Raw genomic sequence first — 23071 nt, forward strand, 5'->3', positions numbered from 1 at the left:
TACAACCATTGTGATGGGATCCCTGGATTTGAAAGTTCTCGTAATCCATCCGATCATTTTTCTGGCTGACGCGATATTTGCTTGGTTATGCTCCCTAAACGTTAGATCGTCGGACATTATTATTCCCAAATCCTTGACATGCTGTTTTTCTACTATGGGAAGATTCGATTGTGTTTTGTACCCTGTATTATGTTTCAGATCCTCATTTTTGCCGTACCTGAGTACCTGAAATTTATCACTGTTAAACATCATGTTATTTTCTGCTACCCAATCGAAAACGTTGTTGACATCTGCTTGTAGTTTTTCAATGTCTTCAGCAGAGGTAATTTTCATGCTGATTTTTGTGTCATCTGCAAAGGACGACACGAAGCTGTGACACGTATTTTTGTGACACGTATTATTCTCAGATATGAGAATAAGGAACAGTAGCGGTGCAAGGACTGTACCCTGAGGTACAGAGCTTTTAACATCGCTTGGACTCGAATTTATCTGATTGACTGTTACTCTTTGTGTTCTGTTCGACAGGAAATTGAGTATCCAGCGTCCTACTTTTCCAGTTATTCCCATTGACCTCATTTTGTGAGCTATCACCCCATGGTCACATTTGTCGAACGCCTTTGCAAAGTCTGTGTATACAACATCAGCATTTTGCTTTTCTTCTAGGGCTTCTGTGATTTTGTCATAGTGGTTGAGTAACTGTGACAGACAGGATCTTCCCGCTCTAAATCCATGTTGTCCTGGATTGTGCAATTCATTGTTTTCCATAAAACCAGAAATTTGATTCCTAATCACTCTTTCAAACACTTTAATTATGTGTGATGTTAGTGCAACTGGCCTATAATTTTGTGCCAAGGCTTTACTTCCCCCGTTGTGCAACGGAGCTATATCTGCAGATTTAAGTGCTGCTGGTATCTCCCCTGTATCCAGGCTCTTTCTCCATATTACGCTGAGTGCTCTCGCTACTGGTACTTTACATTTCTTTATGAATATTGAATTCCATGAGTCAGGCCCAGGAGCTGAGTGCATAGGCATATTGTCAATTTCTCTTTCAAAGTCTTCCGAGTTCGTGTTAATATCCGTTATATTATCTGCAGCTTGAATGTCATTCATAAAGAAGCTGTCTGGGTCATCAACTTTCATGATGTTTATTGGTGTGCTAAACATAGCCTCATACTAGCCGCTTAGAATTTCACAAATCTCTTTGTTGTCCTCTGTGTACGTACCTTTATTTGTAATTAACGGTCCAATACTGGTCGAAGTTTTGGATTTTGATTTTGCGTATGTGAAAAAATATTTCGGATTTTTCCTTATCTCTTGTATAGCTTTCTGTTCCAATTCCATTTCCTCAGACTCATATGATCGCTTCAACGTTTGTTCTATTTCTTCGATCTCCCTGCTTAGGCTTATTTTCCTTGCTTGTGATAGTTGTGTCTGCCGAAGCATTTCCGTTATTTTTTTCCTTCTCCTGTACAGTCGTCTCCGTTCTCTTTCTAGAGTGGTCCTCTTTCTGCCCCTCCTCACAGGCACGTGCTTCAAGCAGACCTTGTAAGGTGTGTGGGGGAGTTGCAACAAGGGAGGAGGGTGTGTGGGGGAGATGCAACAAGGGAGGAGGGTGTGTGGGGGAGATGCAACAAGGGAGGAGGGTGTGTGGGGGAGATGCAACAAGGGAGGAGGGTGTGTGGGGGAGATGCAACAAGGGGGAGGGTGTGTGGGGGAGATGCAACAAGGGAGGAGGGTGTGTGGGGGAGATGCAACAAGGGGGGAGGGTGTGTGGGGGAGGTGCAACAAGGGAGGAAGGTGTGTGGGGGAGATGCAACAAGGGGGGAGGGTGTGTGGGGGAGGTGCAACAAGGGAGGAGGGTGTGTGGGGGAGTTGCAACAAGGGAGGAGGGTGTGTGGGGGAGTTGCAACAAGAAAGGAGGGTGTGTGGGGGAGATGCAACAAGGGAGGAGGGTGTGTGGGGGAGGTGCAACAAGGGAGGAGGGTGTGTGGGGGAGATGCAACAAGGGAGGAAGGTGTGTGGGGGAGATGCAACAAGGGAGGAGGGTGTGTGGGGGAGGTGCAACAAGGGAGGAGGGTGTGTGGGGAGATGCAACAAGGGGGAGGGTGTGTGGGGGAGATGCAACAAGGGAGGAGGGTGTGTGGGGGAGGTGCAACAAGGGGGAGGGTGTGTGGGGAAGATGCAACAAGGGAGGAGGGTGTGTGGGGGAGATGCAACAAGGGAGGAGGGTGTGTGGGGGAGTTGCAACAAGGGAGGAGGGTGTGTGGGGGAGTTGCAACAAGGGAGGAGGGTGTGTGGGGGAGTTGCAACAAGGGAGGAGGGTGTGTGGGGGAGTTGCAACAAGGAAGGAGGGTGTGTGGGGGAGATGCAACAAGGGAGGAGGGTGTGTGGGGGAGGTGCAACAAGGGAGGAGGGTGTGTGGGGGAGATGCAACAAGGGAGGAAGGTGTGTGGGGGAGATGCAACAAGGGAGGAGGGTGTGTGGGGGAGGTGCAACAAGGGAGGAGGGTGTGTGGGGAGATGCAACAAGGGGGAGGGTGTGTGGGGGAGATGCAACAAGGGAGGAGGGTGTGTGGGGGAGGTGCAACAAGGGGGAGGGTGTGTGGGGAAGATGCAACAAGGGAGGAGGGTGTGTGGGGGAGATGCAACAAGGGAGGAGGGTGTGTGGGGGAGTTGCAACAAGGGAGGAGGGTGTGTGGGGGAGTTGCAACAAGGGAGGAGGGTGTGTGGGGGAGGTGCAACAAGGGAGGAGGGTGTGTGGGGGAGGTGCAACAAGGGAGGAGGGTGTGTGGGGGAGGTGCAACAAGGGAGGAGGGTGTGTGGGGGAGGTGCAACAAGGGAGGAGGATGTGTGGGGGAGGTGCAACAAGGGAGGAGGGTGTGTGGGGGAGATGCAACAAGGGAGGGGGATGAGTTGGGAGAACAACATTTTTTATGGCTGACACGATTCGTCAGGCTGGAAGCAGCCGCCTCCAAGAGCCTGGTTGGCCAGACCATCAACTAGGAGGCCTGGTTAAAGACCGGACCGTGGAACATTGATCCTGGGAACTACCACAAGGTAGACGCCAGGAACATAACTAGCGAACTTTTCCTCTTTCCCCACTTCACCTTCATTAATAGCCTCCTGCAGAATCCCTTGACGTTTTGATTTCAGGTCCCCAGGACCCAATATGTCCCCCCCCCCAATACCCCATTCGCCAGGCTGTCGACATAATCATCCCCAGTACTATTAGGTACCTGTATGATATCAGAGATGTCTCTAGCTTGATTTTTCTTTACATATTGTACTTCAGCTAGGAACAGAACAGCTGAAAGAAACTCGCCATTCTTTTATCAATTCGTATTGATAACGGTGAAAGCTAATTTCTAATCCAACATTTATTTTTCTTAAATTTTTCAGAGATAGTCCTATACCCCTATTATTTGGATTCCATGTTCCAGTGGGGTATAGATACTCCCCGCTTAAGAATCTTGACCATCAACTTGCATCAAATTATTAAATTGCATTCACTGGAAAGGTGAAGAGTTACGGGTGACATGATAGAGGTTTACAAGTGGATGAATGGACATAACAAAGGGGATATTAATAGGGTATTAAAAGTATCAATACAAGATACACGAAACAATGGGTATAAATTGGATAAGTTTAGATTTAGGAAAGATTTGGGTAAATACTGGTTCGGTAACAAGGTTGTTGATTTGTGGAACCAATTACCGCGTAATGTGGTGGAGGTGGGGTCCCTCGATTGTTTCAAGCGTGGGTAGGACATGTATATGAGTGGGATTGGGTGGTTATAAATAGGAGCCAAAAGGGCCAAAAGTATGGGCCAAAAGGTCTTCTGCAGTTACCTATGTTCTTATGTTATCAGTTTATAGAGCGTGCAGTGATAACCGCCTGCTCGAGTTTACCAAACGTGCAGTTTGGTAAACTAGATTTCCTAATTCATTTTCGAATTTGACTGTATCTGTGATTTTAATATATATGAACATGTAAATATGTGCTAAGATGCATATGGAGATCATTTGAAATCGATTAATGAGCCAGAAACACTGTAAGCTCAATCATCCACGTAGGCCATTACAGTATAAGAACCGCAGTCGGGGGGGGGGGGCTAGAAATAGCCTAAGCTACTCTATCCCCTTTTGAGATGTATTTCTTTCTTGTCTCAATAAACATACTTGAACTTGAACCGCAGTCAGGCGGTTAAGACTTTTGCTGCAGTCTTGACTGACATCACTCCAGGGGCCAGATTCACGAAGCAGTTACGCAAGTACTTACGAATGTGTACATCTTTCCTCAATCTTTGACGGCTTTGGTTACATTTATTAAACAGTTTACAAACATGAAACTTGCCAATCGATTGTTGTTATTGTTATAAACAGCCTCCTGGTGCGTCGGAGTTAATTAACTGTTTAATAATTGTAAACAAAGCCGCCAAAGAGTGAGAACAAATGTACCCCAGTTCGTAAGTGCTTGCGTAACTGCTTCGTGAATCTGGCCCCAGGCTCGTGTGCATGGGCTCTCGGGGTGAACCGAGGAAGATAACTTTGTCACCATATTGACATTTGGAAAATCTTGTGCTTAATCACGCGGTTATCAATGTGTCGGGATTGATTATAATTCTTAACCCGTCCTCGCAACTAATTCGTGGCAATTAAGACGCTTTCAACCACATCTTTCAATTTCGGGTACATCACAGTTAAACACTTCCATAGACAAGGCTCATATTCGTAAATTGAAACATGTATACTGTCTAATGTAGTTGATTGTAACCATGATATATATAATATATATATATATATATATATATATATATATATATATATATATATATATATATATATATATATATATATATATATATAATGTGCTTCAGCCTACAGTTTAGACCTATTGTCTTGTGTATGATCCTCTGCCCTGTGTGACAGTGAATACCAGATGAACAAATCCACAAGGACAGTGAAGAGGGTTCGAACCTACGTCTGACCGGATCCCAGACGCTGAAACAGCTTATTGATAGAACTCGGGTGCATGGGGGAATTATGTAAAATCCTGGTTTGTGTCTTGGAGAGGCTGCAGGATCCGAGTAAGGTCAGTAGATCTTCCGGTTGCAATTATTTTACCATGTCGTAGCTCAGTCGATTAAGGCAGCATTTAGGATGCTCTCGGACGTAAGTTCGAACCCCCGTCACGGCCCCTGTGGATTTGTTCATTTGGTGCATCACGCTATTGTGATTTGTGTAGTGAATACCAGCATTATCCTCACTCTAATAAGACCTAATAGAATTCCTCAGATTAGGCAAAATTGTAATTAAATTTTGTCAGTAAAGATGTTAATAATAATAAAATAGACCAAGTCTCTACCCGTTTTCCTAATAGTACATCGCATTTTCACGTATACTTTCCCTAAGGGCAAAAACTGAAGTACAAAAAGAAAAGGTTCGCGGAATTGACGTGATGTCCTATTTTCTGTTTGTAGGTCCTCGGGTTGGTTAGGTTCGGCCACTTTAGTACAACCGGTTAGCGACGTTGGGAATGCTAAGAAGGATGGGCTGCTCCTAGACCTCTCGCCTAACATGCACCATTTGTTATGGAATCCACCAATGCTTTAAAAAAAATGCTTTAAAAATGCTTTTAAAAAATATGCTTTAAAAAATGCTTTAAAAAAATGCTTTAAAAAATGCTTTAAAAAATGCTTTAAAAAATGCTTTAAAAAATGCGACTCTTTAGTAAAAATTAAAGCCCCATAATGGTCCATAGACTTTACCAAAGCTATCCAAAGCCTCCTTAAATTACGTATGTAAGGAATAAATATAACATATTTATTCACCTATAACATATTTATTAACCTAGTAACCAGAATGCACTTCTCGGTCTAGTATGCAGGGGCCCGATTTGCCTAATAGGCCGAGTGATTTTTTTTATTTTGAACAAAAATGTTTCCAATTGGTTTATTTGAATTATTATTATTATATTACATTTAGAACATAAATTATTGACTTAGTTATGTTAGTTTAGGTTAGGTTAAGATAGGTTAGGTTAGGTTAGGTTAAGATTGGTTAGGTTTGGTTAAGATAGGTTAGGTTAGGTTAAGTTAGGTTAGGTTCGGTAGGGTAGCTACACTACCTCAATGGTAGGGTATCGAATGGTCTAGATTCGATTTATTCATTAGGTAGGGTAGGTTAGGTTCGGTCATGTATCTACGTTAGTTTTAACTCAAATTTAACAATGAACTCATACATAATGAAATGAATAGCTATATCATTTAGCAAGAATTTTTTTAGAAAAGTATATATTCAGGGAAACTTGGCTTATTAGGCAAATAGGGCCTTGCATAGTAGGCCGAGTACTGCGTTCTGGCTATTAGGTACAACATATATATAAAGTGTATATATATATATATATATATATATATATATATATATATATATATATATATATATATATATATACATATATATATAAGCCAGGTTTTGCCTAATAAGCCAAGTTTTCCTGAATTAATATATTTTCTCTAATTTTTTTCTTATGAAATGATAAAGCTACCCATTTCATTTTGTATGAGGTCAATTTTTTTTTATTGGAGTTAAAATTAACGTAGATATATGACCGAACCTAACCAACCCTACCTAACCTAACCTAACCTATCTTTATAGGTTAGGTTAGGTTAGGTAGCCGAAAAAGTTAGGTTAGGTAGGTTAGGTAGTCGAAAAACAATTCATGAAAACTTGGCTTATTAGGTAAATTGGGCCTCGCATAGTAGGCTGAGAAGTGCGTTCTGGCTACTAGGTACGACATATATATATATATATATATATATATATATATATATATAGTGCCTCTTGGATTATTTATTATGGCTGTCACCCACCACCAATTTTGATCATATTTCCTTATATTTCCGAGTAAAATTAAGTTTTTCCGCGTTCTACATTCAGCACCAACATTATAGCAAGCATATGTTATATTTATTTTTCCCTTTGGGAATTCAGAGATTTTTTTTTTTATTTTCATAATATAATGAGGCTTTCGGTACCTCTGGGCGGACACCTGTTTGATGGTTAGGCAAAACAGTTGCAAATTTTTTGGATTGGTAAAATGAATGAACGGACTGAATACGTTGGTTGATATATTGGTTGGTCTAGATTCGCAAGCTTGATACCTGCTTGATGGGGTTCTGGGAGTTTTCGACTTCCCCAAGCCCGGCCCGAGGCCAGGCTTGACTTGTGAGAGTTTGGTCCACCAGGCTGCTACTTGGAGCGGCCCGCAGGCCCACATACCCACCACAGCCCGGTTAATCGCGTCAAGTTTGACTCTAGTCAAACCGTGAGAACTGGCTGACTTATCAGTAGTAGAGCAGAGGTGCCATAGGCACAATCAGAGAACACTGTATAAACATCAGAGGTCCGCGGTTGTTCAACGTCCTCCCAGCGACTATAAGAAATATTGCCGGAACAACCGTGGACATCTTCAAGAGAAAACTGGACTGTTTTCTAAGAGAAGTTCCGAATCAGCCGGGCTGTGGTGGGTATGTGGGCCTGCGGGCCGCTCCAAGCAACAGTCTGGTGGACCAAACTCTCAAAAGTCGAGCTTGGCCTCGGGCCGGGCTTGGGGAGTAGAAGAACTCCGAGAACCCCATCTAGCAGGTATCAAGCAGGTTTGTTTTAACATAATCTGGTATTTAAATAGTTTGGTATGAGCCTGTTGATGAAATTTAAGCTTGGCTATTATATACTGTTTTGGTCCAGGTCTGACCTGCTGATGCTGTGAAGTCCATTAGGCAAGTTAGGTGTGGGTGTGTGTGAATGCGTTCATGTGAATGTGTCTGGTGAGCGTTCATATACACATATACACAACTACTATAGCAATGTTCAAATGGGAAATAAGACAAAGGCGTATAAGACTAATGGAAATATTACAACCAAACATGATACATGTATTACAGTAATGAGCGGGTAAGTAGCCCAGGAGTTAGTAGTGACTACATTAGGAGGACAAGACGCCACAGTTGAGTACCAGGCAGCCATCATTAGTCGACGGGGTCGTCGCCCCCGTCCACACCCCCTGAACCCTACTATGCTACTACCCCCCCCCCTGGTCTCCAAGATATTCTCTCACCTCCCTCACACTAAGGCGCGTCTGGGATCATCCCGGACGTAGGTTCGAACCCTCATCACGGCCCCTGTGGATTTGTTTATTCTCACACCTCTCAACTATTCCCCAAACGGTCAGTGAATATGTACTAAACTGGGTCAGGACTCGTCAAGCATTTGTGTGTCCATTTACGAAACCAGTACATCTTTCCTAGATTGTGGTGGCTTAATCTGAATTTATGAAACAGTTTAAGAGATTTGAAACATTACAACCCAAGTTTACTATTGTTATAGACAATCTCGTAGCTCTTTGGGGTTGTTAAGCTGATCCCCCGAAGCTGGGGGGTGATGGTGGCTGGCTCTCTACCTCCCTCCCCGTAGGTCACCTCCCCACCTCCCTCCCCATAGGTCACCTCCCCACCTCCCTCCCCATAGGTCACCTCCCCACCTCCCTCCCCATAGGTCACCTCCCCACCTCCCTCCCCATAGGTCACCTCCCCACCTCCCTCCCCATAGGTCACCTCCCCACCTCCCTCCCCATAGGTCACCTCCCCACCTCCCTCCCCATAGGTCACCTCCCCACCTCCCTCCCCATAGGTCACCTCCCCACCTCCCCAAAAAGAAAGAAGAAAGAAGAGAGAAGAAAGAAGAGAGAAGAAAGAAGAGAAGATAAGACAAGCTGAGTGAGACATGATACCTAGTGTCCCTTGCTGGTGTCAGCATCATTGCATGGAGCGTAATTGCAAGACAGGATCGTTTGCCTTAACTGGCCGCCCCTCCTGCAAGCAGGTAGCTCTGTTGAGTGATTCATCCTGTGTCGTGCGGACTTGATGTGGCTGTCAGAAGTAGCTCTCTGAAGGAGGCGTGCTGGAGCAACAGGGAGAAAGAAGAGTAGGATGGGATTTCTACTGTTGGCAACTATATGAAGGTCTCGAAACTTGTAGTCCCTATAGCTGTGAAGAACCCCAATATACGTCTCTCATGGTGACTGACGTAGGGCCAATTACAGATCAGCTGGGACAACCGAATTCCACGGTCCTGTGCGCAGTTCAAGTAGTAACGGCTTTCGGGTTGACCAAGGGTTGTTGTGCGTTAACGACGGAGAAGCGACGGAGGCAGTTGTGTTGAAGAAATGTGGTACAGGATTATCTACAAGACCAAGCAGTGACGTCGCCCAGCCAGAGACAATGGACGTCTGTCTATATATTTCATTTTTTAGAGTAGGATGTTGTATATTTGTTTAGCTAGGATGTATTTTTTTTTCGTTAATAAAGTTGTTGCACACAGCTAGCTTGCTTTAGCAGTGTTGCAAAAACTTTATTTCGGGGAGAAGGGGAGATGTAACACTGTAAAAGTGTTTGGGTTAGGTTATTTAAAATATATATAGAGTACATGAGTCACAGACAAGGATCTGAGAGGCGCCAGTTGTCTGCCTGAGATCTCACACCTCAAAGCGTTAATGACCTCAAGTGACCTGAGGTCAGATCATGAGAATTTCACCTTGCTTCCGCTAAGCTCTTAATTGTAGTCTGGTAGCCTTTAAACAAGCCGACGTTTAAGGAGTGGCTTGGTAGTGCCGGAGGCTATCTATTTGTGGGCGGAGTTAGCTACTAGGTTCCCCAATATAAACTCGGAGAGCTATCCAGCAAGAAGCATTAAGAGACAGAACAGCAGACGAGAGCAGAGACGACGTCCCTACCAGGGAGGCTGTCGGCCGGCAGGGGCGAGACAGTCTCTGTCAACTACAGACCCCCCCCCCCCCTCTCTATTCAACTTAGACTCAGTCCTCGGTGAGTGAACATTAAGGTGACTTGGTCGTGTTTTACAAGTGTTGTGTGATGATCAGGGGCAGTCAAGTTGTAGGGTTCTCGAATTCTTGGATGATGACTCACTTTGCATATTAAACTGGAACATTTTAATTGAATTGCTAAATTATGATACTTCATGGGAAATATAATTATGAATTTATTATTTAAATTGTGTTTAACTTTGTTCCCTAGAGATTTGAGTTGAGGTGAGAAAGCCTCTGTGGTTACTGGTTTCATGATATTAATGAGTACATGTTTGGAGTTGATACATGGTAATAACATCTTTTGAGAATATTTTGATACAGACAAGTTCCATTCCTTGTCTTGTATGTAATGATCATGAATGGATGGTGGCAGCATTTCGTCTTCTACTATCAACTCTTCTACTTCTACTATCTACTCTTCTACTTCTACCTATCTACACCTCTCCCTCCACCCCTCTCTAAACTCTCACTTTCAACTAATGACCCTCCTCGCTCCTCCCACCTCTCTCCCTCTCACCCCAAACCCTCACTAATTACTTCACTATTCATTTCTTTCCTTTCGTTTTCTCTTATACGTTTGTTTTAATGATTTCGTATTCTAGAGTTCTCTCTAGAGTTTCGGGTAGCTGATCCAGTTACGGCGCCTTGTAGTCTTAGCACCTAGGTAGTCAAATACCTAGGTTACAAGGTGTTGAACCAGAGAGGTTGCCTTAGGAACTCTGGAGGTGCTCTAGAATAGTTAGCTAACTGGGGACGGGATAACGGACTAGAGAGAGCTGTTTCCCCCGGCCTCGTTAGTTAACTGGGGGGTGGAATAATGGACAAGATAGAGCTATTTCCCCCACCCCCCGTTACACCCTCCCCATAGGTCACCTCCCCACCTCCCTCCCCATAGGTCACCTCCCCACCTCCCTCCCCATAGGTCACCTCCCCACCTCCCTCCCCGTAGGTCACCTCCCCACCTCCCTCCCCATAGGTCACCTCCCCACCTCCCTCCCCATAGGTCACGTCTTCCTGCACTAACCTGGCCGCCCTGTCCTCGGCACGGGGCGCTGATTGGGAACCGGTCCATCTTGTATTTTCAAAATCTGGTGTGTATAATGTACAATATATTTGGTGCCTGCGCACCGCGCTCCACAGGTTGAGGGTGTTTGGGCGCTCCTAGTAACTCTTGGGGCCAGATTCACGAAGCAGTTACGCAAGCACTTACGAACCTGAACATCCTCATAAGATTGATATTTGCCATAAGATTGATAACCTCAATCTTATGGTGGCTTTGTTTACAATTATTAAACAGTTAATGAGCTCCGAAGCACCAGGAGGCTGTTTATAACAATAACAACAGTTGATTGGCAAGTTTTCATGCTTGTAAACTGTTTTATAAATGTAACCAAAGTCGTCAAAGATTGAGGAAAGATGTACAGGTTCGTAAATGCTTGCGTAACTGCTTCGTGAATATGGCCCCAGGTGTTTAGGCGCTCCTTCTAACCCAGGTAAACGTTTTTGGCAAATTGTCTTGAAAAATCTTAAATTCAGTTAGAAATCGTCAAAGTTGGCTTTCCTTAAGTTGGGTCCGAGGATCAATGCAACCGCGGCCCTGTCTCTGACCAGGCCTCCTGGTTGACGGTCTGGTCGACCAGGCTGTACGCCACAGCACACAGTGTGACATAGGAATCAGTCTCGTTGATGGTGTACAATGAATAGAAGCATGAGAGAGATGCTTGGCAGCTCCAAGCAACAGCCTGGTGGACCAAACTCTCACAAGTCAAGCCTGGCCTCGGGCCGGGCTTGGGGAGTAGAACTTCCAGAACTCCATCAAATGGGTATCAAGTAGAGGGTGTTCCTAGAATACAAGCCAGAGTGCATAGGGACATTGTGTGACATTACAAATACCTGTTACTCAGATCACAACTTAATTGAAGTTCTGACAACCATGGGGAATAAACCTTCAAAACCAGTCCAGATTCCCGGTGGAGGAGATTTCAGCAAATTCAACTTCAATAATAAACGGATAAACTGGGAGCAAATAAACCAGGACTTCACAGAAATAAACTGGGAAGAACAGCTAGAAAATGCAAACCTGAATCAGTGCCTGGAAAAAATAAGCTCAGTAGCACTAGAAATATGTTCAAACCGCATACCCCTAAGAAAAAAAAGAGGAAGAGATGCAGATTGGAACGGAAACGTCGTTCCCTCTATAGGCGAAGAAAACGAATCGTGGAACAACTTGAGAGTCGCACCCTATCTCAAGAACGGCGAAGAAGGTTTGGTAGAGAAATAGAAACAACTGAACTCAAGCTACAAGAATCATACAAAACCCAGGAGAGGCAAGGAGACCAAAAGGCCATCAGTGAAATAGAGAAAAATCCGAAATATTTTTTCTCCTATGCAAAATCAAGATCAAAATCCACATCTAGTATCGGGCCCCTGCGAAAGGGAGATGGAACTTTCACCGATGACAACAAAGAAATGAACGAAATACTGAGGAATCAGTACGACTCTGTTTTCAGCGAGTCACTGAACACACTGAAGATTGATAACCCAACTGAATTTTTCATGGATATGATACCAGCATCAAATCATATATCAGATGTCACCCTATCCCCACTGGATTTCGAAGAAGCCATAGACAGTATGCCTATGCACTCTGCACCAGGCACCAGGAATCCTATATTCATCAAGAACTGTAAAAAATCGCTATCGCAGGCCCTTCACATTCTTTGGAGACAAAGCCTAGATACTGGCGTTATCCCTGACATATTAAAAACAGCAGAGATAGCACCACTCCATAAAGGAGGAAATAAGGCAGAGGTAAAAAATTACAGACTGACAGCACAAACATCGCACATCATAAAAATCTTTGAGTGCTGAGAAGTAAGATCACAAAATACATGGAATCACAGCATCTCCATAACCCCGGACAACATGGTTTCAGAACAGGGCGCTCTTGCCTGTCGCAGTTGCTGGACCACTATGATATGGCATTAGATGCTATGGAAGACAAACAAAACGCTGACGCAATTTACACAGATTTCGCAAAAGCTTTTGATAAATGGTGTTATTGCACATAAAATGCGTTCAAAAGGAATTACCGGAAAAATAGGCAGATGGATCTAAAATTTCCTGACTAATAGAACCCAATGTGTAATAGTCAACAAAATAAAATCCGGACCATCAACCGTGAAGAGCTCAGTCCCCCAGGGTACTGTGCTTGCTCCAGTACTTTTTCTCGTCCTCATATCGGACATAGACAAGAACACAACCTATAGTACTGTATCATCCTTTGCAGATGACACTAGGATTTTTATGAGATTAGACAACATAGAGGACACGGCAAACCTCCAATCAGATGTAGATCAGGTCTTTCTCTGGGCTACAGAAAATAACATGGTGTTTAATGAAGACAAGTTTCAGCTCATAGGCTACGGAAAAAATGAAAATATAAAAGCAGAAACCACGTACAAAACTCAGGCAAATCATAACATTGAACGGAAAGGCAAAGTAAAGGATCTGGGTGTACTCATGTCGGAAGACCTTACATTTATAGAACACAATAAAGTAGCCGTCACAACTGCAAGAAAAATGACAGGTTGGATAACAAGAACCTTTCACACTAGAGATGCTGTACCAATAATAATAGTTTTCAAGACGCTTGTGCTCTCTAGAGTGGAGTACTGCTGCACAATGACAGCTCCTTTCAAAGCTGGAGAAATTGCTGACCTGGAGAGCGTGCAGAGATCCTTTACTGCTAGAATCCACTCAGTAAAACATCTAAACTATTGGGACCGACTAAAGAGCCTAAACCTGTATTCTCCTGAGCGCAGGCGGGAGAGATACATAATAATTTACACATGGAAAATAGTAGAGGGGCTGGTCCCAAACCTGCACACAGAAATAACAGTACATGAGACCAGAAGGCATGGCAGGATGTGCAGAATAGCCCCGTTGAAAAGCAGAGGTGCAACAGGTACTCTGAGAGAGAACTCAGAGTATATCATCAACATCAGAGGCCCGAGACTGTTCAACACGCTTCCACTACACATAAGGGACATAACTGGCCGACCCCTCACAGTGTTCAAGAGAGAACTTGACAAACATCTCCAAAGGATACCTGATCAACCAGGCTGTGACTCATACGTCAGACTGCGAGCAGCCGCATCCAACAGCCTGGTTGACCAGTCCAGCAACGAGGAGGCCTGGTCGACGACCGGGCCGCGGGGTCACTGAGCCCCGGAATCACACCAAGGTAACCTCAAGGTCAAGGTAGGACACTGGTTAGGCTTGAGTGCAGGCATCAGGAGCCCTAAAGTATTTCGTCAATTCCAGGTTGCTATGCTTTTGACCATGTCGTGGTTTAGGGGTCTAAGAAGTTTGCTTGGGACTTCCCAGAGCATAGGTTCGGATCCCCCTGTATGGGTCTTAATGATTTTCTCATTAATATATCATGTTAATGTGATTTCTTTATGCATTATATTCATTAATATATATATTAATATAAATGTGTGCGCGCGTGGGTGTGTATCATATAGGGTGCAGCTGTAGGGGCCTGACAGCTGAGTGGACAGCGCTCAGGATTCGTAGTCCTGAGGTTCCGGGTTCGATCTTCGGGGGAGGCGGAAATAAATGGGCAGAGTTTCTTTCACCCTGATGCCCCTGTTCACCTAGCAGTAAATAGGTATTTAGACAGCTCCTACGGGCTGCTTCCTGGGGATGTGTAACAAAAATGAGGCCTGGTCGAGGACCGGGCCGCAGGGACACTCAAGATAACCTCAAGATAACCCATAACCTCTGAGAGATTCCAAGGCACTTGGGAAAGACCTTGCAGATTCTCCCGGAAGATTTGCTTAATACTATCTTCGTTTTGTATAATAACTTATCATATATTTATACATGTCATGGATTATGAAGGAGAGTTTGTTATTGCAGGACGGGCGGGAGATGACGCTACTGCTGGCGGTGGTGGTGCTCCTGGTGCTGCCCGCCCCCGCCTCCCCTCACTGTGAGTACTCACACCTCCCCCTCACAACCTTACAACCTCACAACCTGAGCTGGAATAAATTTATAATATCCTAGTGACGTCACACACTTTATATTATGTATGTGTACATCACGAAGAAATTAACACATGATGAAAAATGTGACAATGTCAGACCACGGAGGAAGAATTGTACCAGGAATTTCCTTAAGTACTTTCGTATATTAACACATCTTCAGAATGAATGAATATTCATTCATTCCTTCTGAAGATGTATTAATGTACGAAAGTACTTAAGGAACTTCCTGTTTCAATTCTACCTCCGTTATTTGACATACATATATATAATATATATATATATATATATATATATATATATATATATATATATATATATATATATATATATATATATATATATATATATATATAATATTATACACACACAAAATTTTATTTCTTATTTTGGAGAGGATAGGTTGGGTCGGGTTTGGTTTGCTTAAGAACAGCAGTGACGTATGATGTTGAAGATTTGCTCAGGTCCTAGACCCCTCTCTACATAACAAGGCTACATACTCTCCGCAGGAACTGGCCCATATAGTCCTACCTTACAGCATACAGCATCCTGGTGAACATCACAGCATCCCGTAGTAACTTACACATGGATTTGTTTATAACACAGCATGCGTCTGATCAAGATAATTATCAGGAGGAACTGCTTATCCAAAATACATCTGTAGGTGATCAGTGCTAATGTATGCAGCACCAGCTTGGAGCCCCACCTCAGTAACCTCAAAATACAGGCTTGAGAAAATGAAGAGATTGGCTACAAGGCTGGTCCAAGCAATGTAGGGGATTGGGCTTCCGGGGTAGACAGAGGGATCTAAATCTAAGACACTTAGGGAAAGGAGAAACAGCGAGTGGGACATGATCTAGACTTACATAGTAGCAGGCGATGAGTCACAATCACGTGGCTGAAGATATGATGACCAACACACACAAATATGTGTAAAGGAGGAAATGTATATGTTTATCTCTCATAATGTTCGGTAATATGTTTATTGTTTGTGATGTGTGTCTATGTATGTATTAACACGATGTACTGAACGGGGTGAGAATAGCTTGAGCTACCTCATTCCTTTGTGTGTATTTTACCTCAATAAACTTATTTCAATTTCAATTTCAACACACACATCAGAAAATGGTGAAACGACGTCGTTTCGATCCGTCCTGGACCATTATCAAGTCGTGTAATAGAAGATAGGATTGATGAAGATTAAGCCACCCAAGAAGTGGCACGGGCATGAATAACCCGTAAAGAAGATAGGAATGAAAAGGCAAATAAATAAGGTAAAGAGTGTGAGATAAGAGGTGAGGAGCAGGGGAGAGAAAAACATAAGAATAAGATGAAAGGCATTAATCCCATTTCACGGAATAGTATGGAGTTAGTATAACTCATATATACTAAAGTATATACTATAACCATGGCAGTTAACCGTGATACCTTAACCGCAGTAGTTGACCGCGTTAGCTTAACCGCAGTAGTTGACCGCGTTAGCTTAACCACAGTAGTTAACCGCGTTAGCTTAACCACAGTAGTTAACCGCGTTAGCTTAACCCCAGTAGTTAACCGCGTTAGCTTAACCCCAGTAGTTAACCGCGTTAGCTTAACCACAGTAGTTAACCGCGTTAGCTTAACCACAGTAGTTAACCGCGTTAGCTTAACCCGAGTAGTTAACCGCATAAGCTTAACCACAGTAGTTAACCGCGTTAGCTTAACCACAGTAGTTAACCGCGTTAGCTTAACCACAGTAGTTAACCGCGTTAGCTTAACCCCAGTAGTTAACCGCGTTAGCTTAACCCCAGTAGTTAACCGCGTTAGCTTAACCCCAGTAGTTAACCGCGTAAGCTTAACCCCAGTAGTTAACCGCGTAAGCTTAACCACAGTAGTTAACCGCGCTAGCTTAACCACAGTAGTTAACTGTATTACCAGTATTTGGCTGGTGGAGAGCTGTTCACAGTATACAACCAACGTCTCAAGTTACTGGCGGTGTGGAGCACATCCTTAAGGGACTAGGGAAGGACCTCCTGGGAACAGGTCTGGTAACGTTCATCACAGACTTCAACACCAAGAGTTGCCCAATTAATGCAAATGCATCCCAGTTAACATGTTTCTCCAGTTGCTCGAAGTTATCTGGTTTACACCCAGGCGAGTACCCAGTTTACCCCCAGGCGAGTACCCAGTTTACCCCCAGGCGAGTACCCAGTTTACCCCCAGGCGAGTACCCAGTTTACACCCAGGCGAGTACCCAGTTTACACCTAGGCGAGTACCCAGTTTACACCTAGGCGAGTACCCAGTTTACACCCAGGCGAGTACCCAGTTTACCCCCAGGCGAGTACCCAGTTTACCCCCAGGCGAATACCCAGTTTACCCCCAGGCGAATACCCAGTTTACACCTAGGCGAGTACCCAGTTTACACCCAGGCGAGTACCCAGTTTACCCCCAGGCGAGTACCCAGTTTACCCCCAGGCGAGTACCCAGTTTACCCCCAGGCGAGTACCCAGTTTACCCCCAGGCGAATACCCAGTTTACACCTAGGCGAGTACCCAGTTTACACCCAGGCGAGTACCCAGTTTACCCCCAGGCGAGTACCCAGTTTACCCAGAGTCTCACTCTGGCTATAGGAAGATCAGTGCGTCCAAGTGAAGTAGCTTTCTGCGATGAAGAGAACCTCACCGGGTGAGTGGGTGTGGCTACCGGGTGAGTGGGTGTGGCCACCGGGTGAGTGGGTGTGAGGCCACCGGGTGAGTGGTACTGAGTGATGACGTATCTACACTACTGAGCAGGAGTGTACTGCTCAGTACTCACTTCCCCCTTCAGAGCAGGAGAGATTGCTGAAATAGAGGGAATACAGAGAACATATACGGCACGCATAGACGAGATAAAACACCTAAATTATTGGGATCGTCTCAAAGCTCTCCAAATGTACTCTCTAGAAAGGAGACGAGAGAGATACCAAATAATATACACATGGAAAATACTGGAGGGTCAGGTCCCAAATCTACACAGTAAAATAACAACGTACTGGAGTGAACGATATGGAAGAAAATGCAAGATTGAACCAGTGAAGAGCAGAGGTGCCATAGGCACAATCAGAGAACACTGTATAAACATCAGAGGTCCGCGGTTGTTCAACGTCCTACCAGCAAGCATCAGAAATATTGCCGGAACAACCGTGGACATCTTCAAGAGAAAACTGGACGGTTTTCTAAGAAGTTCCGGATCAGCCGGGCTGTGGTGGGTATGTGGGCCTGCAGGCCGCTCCAAGCAACAGCCTGGTGGACCAGACTCTCACAAGTCGAGCCTGGCCCCGTCCCGGGCTTGGGGAGGAGAATAACTCCCAGAACCCCATCAACCAGGTATCAACCAGGTGTTGAACGACCACTGGGGGGGGGGGTAGCGGTTTGAACTAGTGAGCGCAGGTGGGCGTAGTCGTCGCAGGTGGGCGTGGTCGTCGCAGGTGGGCGTGGTCGTCGCAGGTGGGCGTGGTCGTCGCAGGTGGGCGTGGTCGTCGCAGGTGGGCGTGGTCGTCGCAGGTGGGCGTGGTCGTCGCAGGTGGGCGTGGTGGTCTCGTGGCCTCCACTGCCTACACCGGTAACGGAATCCTCCGAGTCTATCTTGTTAATGTTGCTGAACATTTATCTCTTTACTGTAGTGTGTATCATGAGTGATCACCTTGGAGGAGCAGACGAGTTATGATGAGTGTACCATCAGGGGTGGAGGGAGAGGCTGCAGGTGTGGGAGAAGTGTAGAGGCCGTTCTCCACTATACACGAGGTGGTGGCGGCTTAGTGGTGACTTTTCTTCAACGTCCTCCACTCTCCCCTTCTCCTTGCCTCCCTCCTTCCACCTTCCTCTGTGCCCGCATTGTTGACCTGCTCACGGTGCTCCAGGGGAAACTGGGGCCCCAGAGCTGCGTCTTTACCAGATTGACATATTGTGGTTGATGTGTTCATTGTTACCTTCATGATTCTCGTGCCCTCATGTTCTCTGACATGAGAACACCAGGGATCATTGTAACTGTCATGTTCACTGCTGCAGGAACACCAGGGATCAGTGTAGCTGTCATGTTCACTGCTGCAGGAACACCAGGGATCAGTGTAGCTGTCATGTTCACTGCTGCGGGAACACCAGGGATCAGTGTAGCTGTCATGTTCACTGCTGCGGGACCACCAGGGATCAGTGTAGCTGTCATGTTCACTGCTGCGGGAACACCAGGGATCAGTGTAGCTGTCATGTTCACTGCTGCGGGAACACCAGGGATCAGTGTAGCTGTCATGTTCACTGCTGCGGGAACACCAGGGATCAGTGTAGCTGTCATGTTCAGTGCTGCGGGACCACCAGGGATCAGTGTAGCTGTCATGTTCACTGCTGCAGGAACACCAGGGATCAGTGTAACTGTCATGTTCACTGCTGCGGCAACACCAGGGATCAGTGTAGCTGTCATGTTCACTGCTGCGGGAACACCAGGGATCAGTGTAACTGTCATGTTCACTGCTGCGGGAACACCAGGGATCAGTGTAGCTGTCATGTTCACTGCTGCGGGACCACCAGGGATCAGTGTAACTGTCATGTTCACTGCTGCGGGAACATTAGGTTACTGCGGGAACTGCGGGAACATTAGGTTAGGGTCATGTGCACTGCTGCGGGAACACCAGGGATCAGTATAATTAACATGCGCGTCATTTACCAAATTACAAATGCAGGAATCCAAGAGGTTGTTAAGAATGTCTTACGCCTGGGGGAGAAGAACTCCCGGGAGGCTCTCCAGGTAATCCATCAGGGGAAGTGGTGGGAAGCCATGAGCTGGAGCCCGACCCACTGTTCCCAGCTGGAAACGGGTCGAGACTCTTACGCCAGACACCCAGCTGATGACAACACACTCCAGTACATGTTGCACTCACCCACTTGTTATCTCCCTGAGGCCCTCCCCCGTGACACTGTCACCGCTGGCACCGCTGGCACCCTTACTTCCCACCGCACTCGTAAACTGTTGAACTGTTAGGGAGGCACTCTTTCCCTCTCTCTTCCCTCTCCTTTACTTCTCCCCTACTCTTTCCTCTTCACGACTTCTCCCCCCCCCCTATCTCTTCCCTTCATGCCTCTCTCTTACCTTCATCCCCCTTCACAATCACGCCTCCCATCTCCTTCACGTCTTTCCACACACACACACACTCTCTCTCTCTCTCTCTCTCTCTCTCTCTCTCTCTCTCTCTCTCTCTCTCTCTCTCTCTCTCTCTCTCTCTCTCTCTCTCTCTCTCTCGCTCTCGCTCTAGCTCTCTCTCGTCTCCGTCACGTCTCCACTTCTCCCTCTCATCCTCCGGCCCTCCCTTCATCTCTTCTTCTCGTCTCTCACTTGCCATCTCGTGCCTTCCCTACAGGTCTGCTACCCCTTCCTCCCCCACCACTTGCCCTTCCCTGGTTGACCAGAAGCGTTGCCTCAAGGTAAACAGGTCACTGCTGGTGGTGGTGGTGCTGCTGGTGCTGCTGCTGCTGCTGGACGAGTCGGGTTTCTCGGGTTCTTTCCTGCATCCATATGCTGATGGAAGCTGTTGAGATGTGTTGATGGAGGAAGATGTGTTGCTGAGAAACAGAGGAGGTCAGCGGTAGATGGAGATACGTCTGTGGAAGGATGTTCCACACAAGTTGTGGTGGGTGTGTGGCCTGCCTCACGCTGGCCTGCCGGGTGTGTAGCCTGCCTCACGCTGGCCTGCCTCACGCTAGCCTGCCGGGTGTGTGACCTGCCTCACGCTGGCCTGCCTCACGCTAGCCTGCCGGGTGTGTGGCCTGCCTCACGCTGGCCTGCCTCACGCTAGCCTGCCGGGTGTGTGGCCTGCCTCACGCTGGCCTGCCGGGTGTGTGGCCTGCCTCACGCTAGCCTGCCGGGTGTGTGGCCTGCCTCACGCGGGCATGCTGGGTGTGTGGCCTGCCTCACGCTGGCCTGCCGGGTGTGTGGCCTGCCTCACGCTAGCCTGCCGGGTGTGCGGCCTGCCTCACGCTGGCCTGCCTCACGCTAGCCTGCCGGGTGTGTAGCCTGCCTCACGCTGGCCTGCCGGGTGTGTAGCCTGCCTCACGGTGGGTGTAGAGATGCGGACTATGGTATTAAACTCGTCATAACATTTCCCAATAGTTTATATATATATATATATATATATATATATATATATATATATATATATATATATATATATATATATATATATATATATATATATATATATATATATAATTGTGTGTGTGTGTACAGCATGTTATACCTAATAGGCCAAGTTGCTTAATAAACCGAGCTTTCCTGAAATTATATATTTTTCTGAACTTTTTCTTATGGCATAATAAGGCTTTCAATTATATTTTAATTATTTTTAATTTAAGTTAAAAATAACATTGAAATTTGATCAAACCTAACGTACTTGACCTGTTAACATAAGTAATTCATGTTTATAATATTAATTAAATAATTTATTATTTATTAATATTATGTTTTATTTATATTTATTATTTAATAATTTATTATGTATTAATTTAAATCAACCAATCTGAAAAGAAATATTTGAAGACAAAAATCACTGCATGTTAGGCAAGTTGGGCCTTACATAATACTTGGCATAAATGTTCCTAATAGTCAATAGTTAACACAACGATCGGCTCTTTGTTTTTTTAATATACATTTTTATTTTAAATTCAAAGTTCTTACTCAAATAAAACTTTTATTTTATCAAACTGTTATTTAAACACAAACTTTTTATTTAAAGACTATTTAAACGTAAGTTTTTTATTTTAACCCCCATGTCACTGGTGTTGCGTGTGTTACTGTCTCGTCACTGGTGTTGCTTGTGTTACTGTCTCGTCACTGGTGTTGCGTGTGTTACTGTCTCGTCACTGGTGTTGCGTGTGTTACTGTCTCGTCACTGGTGTTGCGTGTGTTACTGTCTCGTCACTGGTGTTGCGTGTGTTACTGTCTCGTCACTGGTGTTGCTTGTGTTACTGTCTCGTCACTGGTGTTGCGTGTGTCACTGTCTCGTCACTGGTGTTGCGTGTGTCACTGTCTCGTCACTGGTGTTGCGTGTGTTACTGTCTCGTCACTGGTGTTGCGTGTGTCACTGTCTCGTCACTGGTGTTGCGTGTGTTACTGTCTCGTCACTGGTGTTGCGTGCGTCACTGTCTCGTCACTGGTGTTGCGTGTGTTACTGTCTCGTCACTGGTGTTGCGTGTGTCACTGTCTCGTCACTGGTGTTGCGTGTGTTACTGTCTCGTCACTGGTGTTGCGTGCGTCACTGTCTCGTCACTGGTGTTGCGTGTGTTACTGTCTCGTCACTGGTGTTGCGTGTGTCACTGTCTCGTCACTGGTGTTGCGTGTGTTACTGTCTCGTCACTGGTGTTGCGTGTGTCACTGTCTCGTCACTGGTGTTGCGTGTGTTACTGTCTCGTCACTGGTGTTGCGTGTGTCACTGTCTCGTCACTGGTGTTGCGTGTGTTACTGTCTCGTCACTGGTGTTGCGTGTGTCACTGTCTCGTCACTGGTGTTGCGTGTGTTACTGTCTCGTCACTGGTGTTGCGTGTGTCACTGTCTCGTCACTGGTGTTGCGTGTGTCACTGTCTCGTCACTGGTGTTGCGTGTGTTACTGTCTCGTCACTGGTGTTGCGTGTGTTACTGTCTCGTCACTGGTGTTGCGTGTGTCACTGTCTCGTCACTGGTGTTGCGTGTGTTACTGTCTCGTCACTGGTGTTGCGTGTGTTACTGTCTCGTCACTGGTGTTGCGTGTGTCACTGTCTCGTCACTGGTGTTGCGTGTGTCACTGTCTCGTCACTGGTGTTGCGTGTGTTACTGTCTCGTCACTGGTGTTGCGTGCGTCACTGTCTCGTCACTGGTGTTGCGTGCGTCACTGTCTCGTCACTGGTGTTGCGTGTGTTACTGTCTCGTCACTGGTGTTGCGTGTGTCACTGTCTCGTCACTGGTGTTGCGTGTGTTACTGTCTCGTCACTGGTGTTGCGTGTGTCACTGTCTCGTCACTGGTGTTGCGTGTGTCACTGTCTCGTCACTGGTGTTGCGTGTGTTACTGTCTCGTCACTGGTGTTGCGTGCGTCACTGTCTCGTCACTGGTGTTGCGTGCGTCACTGTCTCGTCACTGGTGTTGCGTGTGTTACTGTCTC

The 23071-nt window shown here is 45.8% G+C and overlaps 1 protein-coding gene across 3 annotated transcripts in view; it reads left to right on the forward strand.

The window, feature by feature from the left end:
• Positions 1-23071, forward strand: part of Cad99C (cadherin 99C) — a 226593-nt gene that overhangs the window by 6957 nt on the left and 196565 nt on the right. For all 3 annotated transcript variants that reach the window (XM_069331962.1, XM_069331961.1, XM_069331960.1), the window contains exon 2: positions 14811-14883. In XM_069331962.1, the coding sequence (XP_069188063.1) occupies positions 14823-14883 (61 nt within the window). In that variant the 5' untranslated portion in view covers positions 14811-14822. The remainder of the gene's footprint in view (positions 1-14810; positions 14884-23071) is intronic.

Source organism: Procambarus clarkii, chromosome 26 (genome assembly GCF_040958095.1).
Source record: "Procambarus clarkii isolate CNS0578487 chromosome 26, FALCON_Pclarkii_2.0, whole genome shotgun sequence".
NCBI lineage: Eukaryota > Metazoa > Arthropoda > Malacostraca > Decapoda > Cambaridae > Procambarus > Procambarus clarkii.